This window comes from Gavia stellata, chromosome 1 (genome assembly GCF_030936135.1).
Source record: "Gavia stellata isolate bGavSte3 chromosome 1, bGavSte3.hap2, whole genome shotgun sequence".
Classification (NCBI taxonomy): Eukaryota; Metazoa; Chordata; class Aves; order Gaviiformes; family Gaviidae; genus Gavia; species Gavia stellata.
In genome coordinates this window covers 133169181-133182311 of record NC_082594.1, presented here as the reverse complement: position 1 = coordinate 133182311, position 13131 = coordinate 133169181, and the positions used below count along the sequence as shown (strand labels likewise).

Below are 13131 nucleotides of genomic sequence, written 5' to 3'. Positions count from 1 at the left end.
TTAACGGTGGTGGTGGAGTTTTGTTTGGGTTTGTTTGGATTTTTTCCCACTTGAGATAATAAATTTGGACTTGTGTGCTTTTCCTGGCTGTAACGCAGGCTCCCTGTTTGACCTTAAATACCACGTTTGCTTCCTCGCTTACGACATATTAATGGGAGAAACACTGTTCAGCTTCAATAGTGTTATACAGTCGTATGCTTAAAGGGACAAATGCCTGCATCTGAAATGCAGTTACAAGTGTGTCAGCAGTGCAGATTTGTATTGCATAAATGGCAAAAACTCTCCTGTCACGACTACTGCCCTGCAGAGTCCTGAAAAGGCGAAGTGTAATTGTAAGGGGCAGAATTTGGAAAGCGTGCAGGGGAAATGGAATGGAGACCTTCCAAGGGGCATTGCCAAAGGTGCAAAGGGTCAGGGCTTAAGTAAGAGTACAGCCTATATTGTGGGACAGATTAACATTTATCCGGGAACCCCGCTCTCACTGATGCCATGAATGTGTCAAAACCTGTGTGTACTGCCAGTGTACAAAACTGAAGTCTTGAGGGGTGGGAGGTGTGGGTATATGGTAAATACTGGGTCTGTGCTACTCTTTTTCACCTGTATCACGGAAGAAGTAAATGATGGAGTGGGTGTATAAAAACTGCCAGTTCTGTATTATTGTGACCTGATTTCTGTTTCCACCTTCTGTTTTTTCTTAACCAGTATTTCTGTGTGAAGGCCTCTGTGCTTTGGTCTGGGAAGATATTAAAACACTCCAAGAAATCTCTGACCATTTCAAGGGAGTGGTGTGTGTTTTTTTGAAATGGTGGTATCTACAGAGGATCTTCATGGATTCTAATACTGGCATCAGTGCAAGAAGAGTGGCGGGAATGGGTTGGCTCTGGATGGTCTGTTTTTTTCATCTAGTCACCTCGCTAGAAGGTAAGAACAGATTTTATATAATGCAACAACTTAATAAAGTTTTCTCTAGAGAGAAAAAAAAAAAGTGTGCTCTCCAGGATGCTTATCCTAGTCCAGATGAGCATTGAGCACATGTCTTTCTGTTTGATGGCTGATCACCATCTCATGAGATGTAAAAAGATACTAGTATTGTTTCTAGTGAGACAGGCAAACCCTCTTATGAAGGACCATTAATGAACATTTCTGCTAGCTCTCTCAGAAGTGACATTCTCAAAGAATAATTTTTTTGCCTGGGGAATAAGCTCCTTGTTTATGCTTTGCATGTATTTGATTCTTGTGTTCCTGTTCTTACACCGTGTTTGTTTTGTGAAACAATCTCTTGATGTTTATGCGGTTCCACAAGGCAGCATCCGGTGGGCTGAAATCAGGAATTTTTGTCTTTGCCATCTCAACAACTTGCCTCATATAATAGACATGGAGAGAATGCTTGACAAGAAGAGGCAGTTTGTGTTGAGCCAGCAGGGGAGAGGAGGGAGAGAGAAGTGAAGACAGGATAGAGAAAAGGTGGGCAGGGGAAAAGACAGGCCAAGAAAACAGGAGAAGAAAGAACAGATGATAGGAGGGAGGGTGATGAGAGCAGGAGATAAGATGAGAGCTATGGGAGAGAGTTAGAGAAGGGCAGAGGTATTGTAAACAATCCTCTTGTTTGTTCCAAGATACTTCCTTGCAGCTACATTTGCTCAATGAACTGCACTGCTTTGTGATGAATGTTCATCTCTTGCATATGTGAAAGCCTCTGAAAAAGTAGAGGAGGGAGAGAGTGAATCAAAGGGAGACAAGGAAGGAAAGGCCTAGAGGGGGGGAAAGGAGAATAGTGTGAGATCTAAGAAAAAGGGGGTGGAGATTGGGAAGAAAAAAATACTGTTTTTTTCTTATTAATAATGAAGAGGAAAGCTTGTTAAAGCATCCCTTCTTTTAATAGGAGGGGAGTGGAGTGGAAGGGAGTTCAGAGAGGAAATAATTGATGTAGGATTGTAATACAGATTCTTAAATCTCTGCAACTCTGTTAATTGCTGATTTAAAAATGATTTTACAAAGTACTATGTTATTCCTTAGTGTAACTGGTAGAGGAACTGAGATAGAAAAGGGAGAGAAAATGTCCATTCTCTGCAAATATGAAGTAACTCGGTGATGCCTGTAGGAACTGACATTTTTGGAATTCAGTGATTACTCCTGTAAGTTTGTAGACATAAAAGAATTTAGAAAACACTGTGTGATACAGCTTCACAGATCACATGTTTGAATTGCCTGGATTAAAATAGGACAGTAAAGTTCTGCCTATGGAGATGAAGCAGTAAAAGTGCCCATGAGCTGAATTTCAACTCTCAATTCAGAGTCAGGGGAATCAGCACCTTTCATTGTGACTGTACTACGTGGTCCTAGGACTGCACTTGAAAGCTAATTTGCATCTCAGAGTTAAGTATTTTTGTTGTGGTCAAAAGGCCAAGAATTATGCATTAGGGGAAAGAAAGTCTGATGATAACTATGTAGAAAGCTTTGCTTTACAACAGAGTTATCCATAAGGAAGAAAAAAGGCCCATGGCCATTTTGTTGACTCATTGTTATATATAGTAGAAACTTGAACTTCAGGTTTCAGATTTAAGTTGAAAAATATAGGGAATATCCGGGTTGGTCTTTAGTTTTTGTAAGGTTTCTTAGAAGTTTATAGATGGTGTCTAAAATATGTCTTGCCTCTAACTAAAGATGATTGACTGAGTGAGAAAATCAATCAAGGTAATTTCTCTTCCAAGTGTTTCGCAGGCATTTGCGTTAGATTTAAACAGTCTGAATGTAAATCACTTTTTGTCTCAAACTAAGCTTTGTTTGAAATTTTCTAACAGGGAAGAACAATATTGATAAAACCTTAATGTAAATGGTTAAGAAAAGAAGGAGAAGCTGTAGAGAGGGGAAGAGAAGCAACCAAAGTATTCAAACCATCTTTCTATGCATTATGAAGAGAGCAAATATTTTTTATGCAGAATGCTTTTCGGATATAAGGAAGGCAGTACCCTTTTACAGGACCTAATAGCACTTTAAACCCCCTCATGACTCAAAAGTAAAGAAGTTCTTATAAGCAATTGAAAATGTTTTTGTTTATTGTTGTTTTTAATGCATAAAAAGGAATCATTAGGCTGAACTTCTTTGATACAGATCTAGTATTTAGACACACTGATTTCACTAGGAATGAACATGTCTATCCAAAATTTTCCTGACATGATTTTTGGGCTAAAAGAAAACCTGCATGGGAAGCATGAGGGAAAACTGTTTTGGAAATAGAATACATTTGTAAACTTACTATTTCAGCTGTATAAAAGGAAACAAGATTGGACAAAAGTTTTCATTAAGATTGCATTTCCCAATGTTTATGGCTCTGCAAGAGTTTTTGAGCTTTTAGTTCGGGGAGCATTATTTTTGAGCTACGTGCTGGGTGAAAAAATAGATTTTTTCTTTGTGTAAAGTAATACACAGAAATTTTATTTCTGTGAGTATCTATATATGTATGTAGTTACTGTCTACAGTTTATTATTTAACATTTTTGTAGGTTAACCCTTCTGCTTGTAAAAGTTAGTGAAGCATAGAATTTAAGAATGCCTGAGGGCTACAGTCAGAATAGCTGCAAGCAAGTGATAACTTGCTAATGAAATAGCTCTTACTGAGGCATAGAGCTGAATTTTCTGTGGAATATTGGTTTTGGTTTGACTGAGTTATAAATGTTCACAGCTGTAAACACAAGCGGAGTTCATTTTGCAGAACTCATTAAATATGTTCCAAAGGAATGGTGTGTTCTGCATGTGAGTGACTGCATTTATTTTACAACTCTCCAGCCAGCAGAATGGCTGGACAGACTTTCTAAATATCTTCTGGAAGTTCAAGATATAGAGAGGGTAATAATAGCTTTGGTAGAAACTTTTTGCATTAAAAGTGTCTCCTTGGCCAAAGGGAATATGCAAGAAAAGGGTTGGGAGGTCAGGCATTCTTATTTCATTTTTTCCCCTATCTTTTCTATTAACTGGTTGTCATCTTGGGTTATTGAAAATAATGTATTGATTGCTCAAATTGGCTTGACTTTGAAGCGGAGGAAAACTATACTTTCCTCAAAGGTAATCTTCAGAGTACAAAAAATACCATTGCCTTTTGTTTTGTTATATACAAAGAAAGGTTTAAATAGATGTTATTTTACATCAGGAAAAAAAAGAAGTAAAATTAACTTTTTACTTCTGTTGCTTGTGATCCACATGAGCTATTAAAATCACCAAAGATTTTCTGTTATGTTCTTCCCAGTTCTTTCCTGACACTTCCCTGCATGACAAAATCTTTGCTGCATGCTTGGAAAGCCCAGGGGAGAGGAATCTCCTGTTGTAGACATTCGGAAGGTGAATGGGACTGGATGTGCAGCTTGTTTGTAAGGGGAGGAGTGTCTGGGTTATCCCATTGGTCAGTCTCAGCAGCTCCGCTTGATTTGTTCTCTCCCATAAGAGATTACTCTGTAGTCCTTGTGCTAGGACATCCCTATTCCCAGGTATGTACCGTAGCCCTATGTTGAAACTGTTCACAAGCTGCAGGCTAGCTCTTGCTGCTTGGAGGCCAGTAGGATGGTAGAGGCTATTCATGCTGCAACTAACGCTGTTTATATTCAAAGCTAATTAAAGCTTCAAAGAAAGCAAACAGCATTCTTGTCATATATGGTATCTGGGACTTTCAGTATATGCTTCAGTGAAACCTTGGAAGATCCAAGCTCACTTTTTAGTGTTTATGAAACAAAAATAAGCAGAAGAAGATAGATAAACATGAAAAATCACACTGTACAGTTATCAAAAGTAGCCAGTTTGATGGCAGTGGCAGTTGGATAAGTTCTAGTCTCAATAGTGGGTGTTTGCAGAATGAATCTCTTAAGCTCTGTAAGAATACGTATTATATTGTATTACTAGGAAAGTTGTAGATAATAATTTAATTTGATTGCATATGCAAAGATGAAACTAAGCATTTAATGTCATTTTTTTTTATTTCCTGATGTCTGCATTTCCTGACATCAGAAGAATTAGTGCAACATACTAATCCTGGCAGTTTCCCTAGAGCTTTAACAAAAGAATAAGGGAGGTAAAGAGAAAAATACACAGTCATTCATAAAGCTTAAAAGCTGTGCTACCTTCCAAATAGCTGTGTATTTCCATATCCTAGAGCATTTGGCTGTCATGTCTCTCTTTCACAGATGGTACATAACTCCTGATTGGGGTGTGAGAATTCCTCCATGCAGATGACAGCTTCGATGTTCTGATAGTGTCAGCATTTTACTCTGACATAGCAAGTAGTTAAAAATTATTATACTTCATGGAACTCACTAAATACATATCCCATGGGCTCCAAATAGCTTTTTTTATTAATTGCATATGAGTACAGAAGTAACATCCATTGCAGGAATGACTTCACAATGTAGATTTATCCAAGAAAAAAAAATCAAACTAATTTCTTTCATATAGATTATTTTTTTATATATTCTCTTATGTTAGGAGGCATATTTTATAATTCTGTAGCTTGTTCTTTCATGTTAAGTCATAGCCGAACTGTAAAAAACACATTTTTTGTTAAATAACAGCAATCTTTGTATTGAGTTGTTATGAACAACTGGGATTTTTTGGCTGGTTTTGTTTGGTTTTTTACTTGTTTCATCAACTCATTCTTGAAAAAGAAAATACTTTTTACAGTTGCATATGTCATTAGCCATTGATACATTATTTACTTCACCAGAATAACTGTTTAGTTTTGGAAGAAGTTCTAGTGTATTTAAGGCTTCCCAAAGGTTTCACTGTATTCTGTCTCCAAGTGATAGCCCACATATATAAATACATTTGTTCAGTTGCATGATAAAAGGCTCATCTCTGCACACTCAAAGGAGCACAGAGGACCAATGAAAGGCAGGGGAACCCGAATAACCTAATAGAGGAATAAGCACCCTGACCCAGCTTCTCCCAGGGCTATCACAGGAGCCTGATCAGCCCATTGAGTGAGAATGGAACCCATTAAGATAAGTCAATGGCAGTGCTTTCTAGAACACCTTGCAGATTCAGGGGGGTTACTGCCAACAAGGACATGGGACTTATGGGATGTAGGGAAGATCATTGGGACTTCTGCAAAACTTAGTGTGGGTGGTTTAGGGGAGGCACTATAGGTGGGGAAAGGGAGGGATCAAGGTGGTTTTGGGGAGGATCAAATGTGAGAAAATAGGTAAGTCATGTGTAAACAGGCTGCTGGTCAGCATGCCTGTCAGGCCTTGATCTGCACCTGATTGCCACAGTCTATCCTATCTTCTTATTAAATTCAATTTTTCAGTGGTTACCTGGGTGAGGGGTTTTTATTTTGTGTGTATGTGTGTACATGGATGTGTAAATGCCAGCAAGCGGAGTTGAACCACAGGTCATAGGGGCCCATCTGCCAGTGCTGCCAGCAACTGGAGAGCCTGGAATGGATGAAAATCAAGTGCCAGGAACTCAAGTTGGACCACAGGTCATAGGATTTGTGTTTCTCTGATGCCAGCAACTGGAGTGAGCAAGCTTATATGAGTGAGAATGTGAGCTCTAGCAGGTGTCAAGCCAGACTAGCTGGTTAGTAGAGTAAGTGGGTTGGGAAGCCAGGGAGAGACCAGATAGTCTGGAGGATGAATGAGACACCTGTTTGTATGTGTGTGTCTCTGTGAGCAAGACAGCTAGAGGAGCTATCTGCTGAGGGGATCAGGAGGTCCAGGCCAAATGCTGGGGAGACCATAAGTTCTGGGGGTTCTTTGAGAGTCCTGTCTGTATATTGTGTATCTCTGTGCAACCGGAGACAGGACGATCCAAGGGCCAGCTCCTGGGTAGGCTGAGTGTCTAAGGCCAGTTACTGGAGGGGTCCATAGTGTGTGTGCCTGTGCATGTGTTTGTATGTATAAGTGGGGTTCTGTGGAGTGGGGCAACACTAGAGCAACTGGCTGCAGGGCTTGGGAACTCACATGTCCGAGTGCTAGCAACCTTGGGTAACAAGAATCTAGGGCCAGCTACTGGGTAGCCTGCATGCCTAAGGCTAGTTAGTACAGGATCCCTAGTGTGCCGGTGTATGTGGGTGAAGGGATGTATTAGTGTGTGAGGGTGTCTGAGTACTAGGAACAGGAGTGGGGCTGCAAGCTTCAGGTGCTTATATGCGCAGGTGCCAGCAAATGGGAGACCACAGATCCAGAGGTCAGCTACCAGAGACTGAATGTTTAAGGACAGTTATTGCAGGGATCCATATTGTATATAAATGCATATATATTTCCCACTAACAGACCTTCATCCTGACCAGCCAGAAAGGGGAGCAGGATGAGGCCGTTGGTGGTGCTGTTTCTGTTTGCATGACTGGTGAGTGTTTCTGTTTGTGTTGACCTTCCTGGCTGGCCCTGTATATATGTGCAGTGCCTGCATGTGTTTGTGTGTGTGCCTGTTGGGAATACCCACTCAACCTTGCTGTTGGTTGGATCTGAGGACATGGAGCTGCAGCAGCCTTGCTTATGTGGGGTTACTGGATTTGGCAAACCCTAACAATATTTTTGCACAAGCCCAGAGAATGTTTTCTCTTTCCAGCCCTCTTAGAGAGCATTCTCAGTCTTCCTACTTGTTCATGTTCAAGGCATGATCATACAAGGCAGACTTAAGCCCAGTAATATTTCAGTTCTTTTCAAGAAGTCTGTTAAGCGGGAGAGTTTTGCTGCTTGGGCCATTCAGCTGGATAGAAAAGTAAACTCTCTGAGTGTTACCTTTTACCCTAGTGCCCTTTGCCTTATCTACCAAGGTACGTGTACATTTGGATATATTCAGAATTCAACTGGACAAGGCCTTGAGCAATGTACTCTAATTTAGCCTGGCCTTGAGAGGGGTGTTGATCAAGATGACCTCTATACCTCCCTTCCAGCTTGTTTCATTCTGTGATTCTATGGTCTGGTCATTTTTAGCACCAGCTTCTAATCCCACAGGGAAAGGGATTCTTTTGCTGTCTTCTCAGGATCAGCTTTCTTCTCAGTGGCTATAGTTTGCCTAGACTTGGGTTGTATAATTCCCTCTTGCACCACTCCACTGTTAAGATACTGAGGACAAGTGTTCTTCAATCCAGAAAGCTGTTAGGCCATCTCTGCCTTCATGAAGGTTGTCCAAGGGTCAATCATCCTTGGGTGAACTGTCATCTTCTTGGCATCAGTGGAATGTTTTGCCTATAACACAAGCACTAAAGTGTCTCGCTTCGAAGTATAGGCTAACCAAAATCTGAAAATCATTAACATGCCTATTCTGAACAGCCTGATCTGTAATAGCAACTTCCAACCTCTGCTCAGTTGATCTTGATGTTGCCATTATAGTATAGTGCAGCCCAAGAAATTGTTTTGTGGTGTAAGTATAGACTGGTACTAGCATAAGTCTTAGGGATTTTTTTTTCCCCTTTTCTGGCCTGCAAGAACAGAGGACACTGAAATGAGAGTGTAGTTAATTCTGAATTTTGTTTACAAAGACTGTAATTAATCCATTTGACTGCTGTAAAAGATGATGGGGTTTTTTAGTTTAGGGAAGAGAAATATAGAAGAATCTCTCATCAGCTATTTTTCTCTTCTTTGAATTAAAATAAGAGTCTTAATAAGAAATTGGAATCTCATTTTTCAAAAATGTAAGATTAATGCAAGAGTCAAAGAAGAATTGTCATAATTTCATGTGTTTAAAAGCCTCCAGATTGCTCAGATACCTTGATTATTCCTCATTTCTAATCCAGAGTGGAATATTGTTCCGTTGATACTCTGAGGTCACCTCAATAAGTGTTGTCCTTAGCACCATCATGGACTGTCCTGGGCCTGGGTCTGATCTGATCTTGCAAGACCCATGATTTTGAGCAAGATAGAAAGGATGTAAGCCATTTTTCATCCAGGTTGGTAGGTTCAGCTGAAGAGATCATTGCTATTGCCACTGAAGAGCAGCAGAACGCTGGTCTGGCCCAGCACACTGACGATGTGGAATGCTACATCAGTACTAATAAAGTGGCAGAGTGAAGGCTTATACCTGTACACTGGTATGTAGTCATTGATACTGTAAAATTATTAGCACAGTCATTGGTTTGGCCCATGCCAACTAAGCTTCTCCTAAACAGTGCCTAGGCATATGTCAGAGGTTAGGATGGACCAAGAACCATTCCTGAGAGGTGTTTTGAATGCAGCCATGCACTTCTGTGGGGTTGGAGTTTGTAGCTACATGAACATGAACCATACTGTGCCTGTTGTCCTCAGAATTAGAGAACAGCCTAACAGCTTGTTAGATTTATGAGCGTACATGCAGCTAGTATGACTGGGGATCTGATTCAAGGTATACAGCCAGTAGGAGAGGGAGGAGAAGAAGAAGAATAGTGAGGGACTTTTGACCATAGGTCACCAAATGAGATTTATGCACACAACATTCTTGTGTGCTTGTCTTATGTTTCTAATGCTTCCTGACTTAAAATATTCACAGTGAGAGGGACAGTTCTGTCTGCTTCAGGCTGCCTGTATCTGTTCGCCTGTGAAATACTCATGTGCTTGATAAAGATTACCTTGCTCACTGGTGAGAAGCTGTCTGGAGAATATACTTCCTGCTAGTCGTGGCAGAGCCCAGGCTGCCAAGCAAGTCATCTTCATTTTCTCTCTTCTCCTTTCCTTTCCCACTTTTTATCTGGATTTCCATGCCCTGATGAACTTTTCTCTATTTTATTTTGTCCTAGAGTTTCCATGGGTTATTTGCATTATACTTTGGTAAACAGGAGACTCAGAATTGATTAGAAAAAAAGTTCTTTCTTTGTTGAAAAATGACCTTGTATATTATTCCAGTCTATCAAAGCCTTGTTTGGGAACCCAATGGCAAACTATTGGCATGACACAGTGTAACCCCTGTGCCAGACTGTGCAGTTCAGACAGTAATGGGCATGGGGGAATGCCAAGTCCCTCTGCTGCCAGGACAGCCTAGGAGAAGACTATGCCTCAAGGAGGCACAGGCCTTTCACAGATGTTTTGCCGCTCAGAGGAGCCATCTGAGCTGAGCTATCCTTGAGTACTGAGCTGCTCAGCATTTCCTGAGGTCTGTTAGGTAATTTTAGTGGGATTCTGCTTTAGCTGTAACCAGTAGCTCTTTCCAGTTCTGGCAAGCCTGCCCAGATATTTTTGCACTGCTTTGGGGCAAGGAACTGCATTGGTTCCTCAGGAAGGTCTAAGAAATATATGATCTGTAAGAATATAGGGAACATCGCTTTGGGTAGGGGACATCGATGAAGGCTGAGGTCTGGATAAACTTGCTCACTTGATCATGTCTGCTTTAGAATGAGTCTAGTCTTTCCTTTCTGCTGATTAATGTGGAGTGAATCACTGATAGGGATAGTGAAGTCAGCAATACATAATTTGGAAATAGAAACTATTGAGGATCTCTCCTGTGTAAAAGATGGAACAATCATATCATTAAACCTTTGCAAGGGGAATAATGAATCCTGTTTGTAAATAAGCTGGATGTTGCTGTTGAGTTTTGTTTGTTTCTATTTGTTTTTGGTTTTGTTTTTTTTAAACAAAGCAACAAGATAGAAAAATGAAATTTAAAATAAGCAAACAAAAAGGGTTGACTTTCCAGAATTTAAGAAAAAGCAGTTGATTTGTACAGTATGTATGAACACATGTAAATACCTGTTTGATGGAGTCTTTTTCTTCCCCTATGTCCTCGCTATAAATGTACACAGAAAAATGCACATGCTTGCATACCAGTAACTTCCAGGGTGGTCTCAGACCTTGACATTCACTTCTGCAGAATGCTATGCGTGACTTGCGCTGTCACAATATCTTCTGTATTTCTTTGTACCTGAATAGACAATAACAACTCCAAGAGCAGTCAAGTCTAGTACCTATCTCCAGTGGTAGATTCAATAACAACGGAAATGCAGACTAGTTGTGGGAATAAGCTAGGCCTGTGAAGTTCTGCACGTACCCTACTCCTGAGCAGCATAATGCAAGAGGCTATTTAATCCTGATTTTCTGATAAAACTGGGACTCGTACACAGGCTTACAACTTAATGCCCAGCTCCAGAACAAAGTGAATCCATTACAGGATCAACTGGGTCATCATCCTAAACTCCCACAGAAATTTGGCTCCAGAGCTAGAAACAAAAGTGTCTTGGCCTTGTGTCCGCATTTATACCTGCAAATAAAAATGGGCAGCCATGGTCCTGAGGAGACTGGCATGCATTCATATAACTCATCCCTCTGTCCCACCCTTTCCTTTCCAAAAAGAGGGTGGCCTCACCTGTACTGTTCATTATGATTACTCTGCTCCATGCTGTCAGTGTGCTTACACTTTGCTTGGGAAAGTTTTCATCCAGACAGAATATTGCCAAGCAACTTGCTAACCATGAGTTAACATGATGATGTGCCCAGTGCTTCTGCCGCTGTCTTGGCCCTGCTTAATGACGTAGCTTGTCATATTTAATCTCAAAACATGAATGTGTATTCTGGGTGTGTGGAAGCCCTCTACAAGACATGTTTTTGGGGTTTTTTTTCAGACACAATCTTGTGAGGGACAGATAAGATTTTAGCCTGACTTGGAAAAGCACCAAATACTTTTTTTTTATTTAATTTCTTAAAATATAAACAGAAATACTTCTGGATACAACTGGAGAGACCTCAGAGATTGGCTGGACCACCCACCCTTCTGATGGGGTAAGCATTTCCCTTGTCCTCTTCTTGAGTGCACCTCTGCTGGGAAGGCGTGCATGCAGCTGATGAAGAAAGGGGAACTGGAATCAATGAGACTTGTTTTATGGATTTTGTACATATGAACAATTTGAACATGGTATGTTGTGCAAAGCCAGATTGTTAAGAGAGGAGGATACTGGGTGGGATACTTTTGCCACCTCCTTACCCTCTTCTTTCCACCCTCCTTCAGAAATACTCATGAGGTCTCCAGCCATCCCTCCACACAGACTAACAAGAATAGAATAGAATAGAATAGTTCAGTTGGAAGGGACCTAAAACAATCATCTAGTCCAACTGCCTGACCAATTCAGGGCTGACCAAAAGTTAAAGCATGTTATTAAGGGCATTGGCCAAATGCTGCTCAAATACTGACAGGCATGGGGCATTGACCACCTCTCTAGGAAGCCTGTTCCAGTGTTTGACCACCCTCTTGGTAAAGAAATGTTTCCTAATGTCAATTCTGAACCTCCCTTGAGGCAGCCTTGAATCATCCCCACGCCTTCTATCACTGGATCCCATGGAGAAGAGATCAGCACCTCCCTCTCCACTTCCCCTCCTCAGGAAGCTGTAGAGAGCAAGGAGGTCGCCCCTCAGCCTCCTTTCCTCCAAACTAGACAGACCCAGAGTCCTTGGCCGCTCCTCATAGGACATGCCTTCCAGCCCTTTCACCAGCTTTGTTGCCCTCCTCTGGATGCATTCAAGGACCTTAACATCCTTCTTCAAGTGTGAGGCCCAGAACAGCACACAGTACTCAAGGTGAGGCCTCACCAATGCTGAATACAGTGGGATAATCACCTCTTTTGACCAGTTGGTTTTGCTGTGTTTGATGCACCCCAGGATGCGGTTTGCCCTGTTGGCTGCCAGGGCACACTGCTGACTCATACTGACCCTGCTGCCGACCAGCGCCCCCAGATCCCTTTCTGCAGGGCTGCTCTCCAGCCACTCCTCCCCCAGTTTATGCTTGTGTCCTGCACTGCTCCATCCCAGGTGCAGAATCCAGCATTTGTTCTTGTTGAATTTCATCCCATTAATCATAGCCCAATGCTCCAATCTATCCAGATCTCTCTGTAAGGCCTCTTGTCCCTCAAGAGTGTCAACAGTACCTCCCAGTTTGGTATCATCAGCAAACTTGCTAATGGTGCATTCAGCTCCTGCATCCAGATAGTTGTTAAAAATATTGAACAGAACTGGCCCTAGAATTGAGCCCTGAGGAACACCACTGGTGACCGGTCACCAGCCAGATGTAGCCCCATTCACTACAACCCTTTGAGCTCTGCTGTTCAGCCAGTTCTTCACCCAGCCCACCGTGTACCTGCTTATTCCACAGTGGGACAACTTGTCCAGAAAGATACTGTGAGGGACAGTATTGAAAGCCTTACTAAAATCCAGACAAATTACATCTACTGCCTTCTCTTCATCCACCAGGC

At 41.5% G+C, this 13131-nt stretch overlaps 1 protein-coding gene across 1 annotated transcript in view; it reads left to right on the top strand.

Moving 5' to 3' along the window:
• Positions 1 to 732: 732 nt before the first annotated feature.
• The window catches only part of LOC104254160 (ephrin type-B receptor 5), a 57962-nt gene continuing 45563 nt past the window's right edge, over positions 733 to 13131 (top strand). The window contains exons 1-2 of the mRNA XM_059834351.1: positions 733 to 921; positions 11604 to 11668. Of these exons, the coding sequence (XP_059690334.1) occupies positions 828 to 921; positions 11604 to 11668 (159 nt within the window). The 5' untranslated portion in view covers positions 733 to 827. The remainder of the gene's footprint in view (positions 922 to 11603; positions 11669 to 13131) is intronic.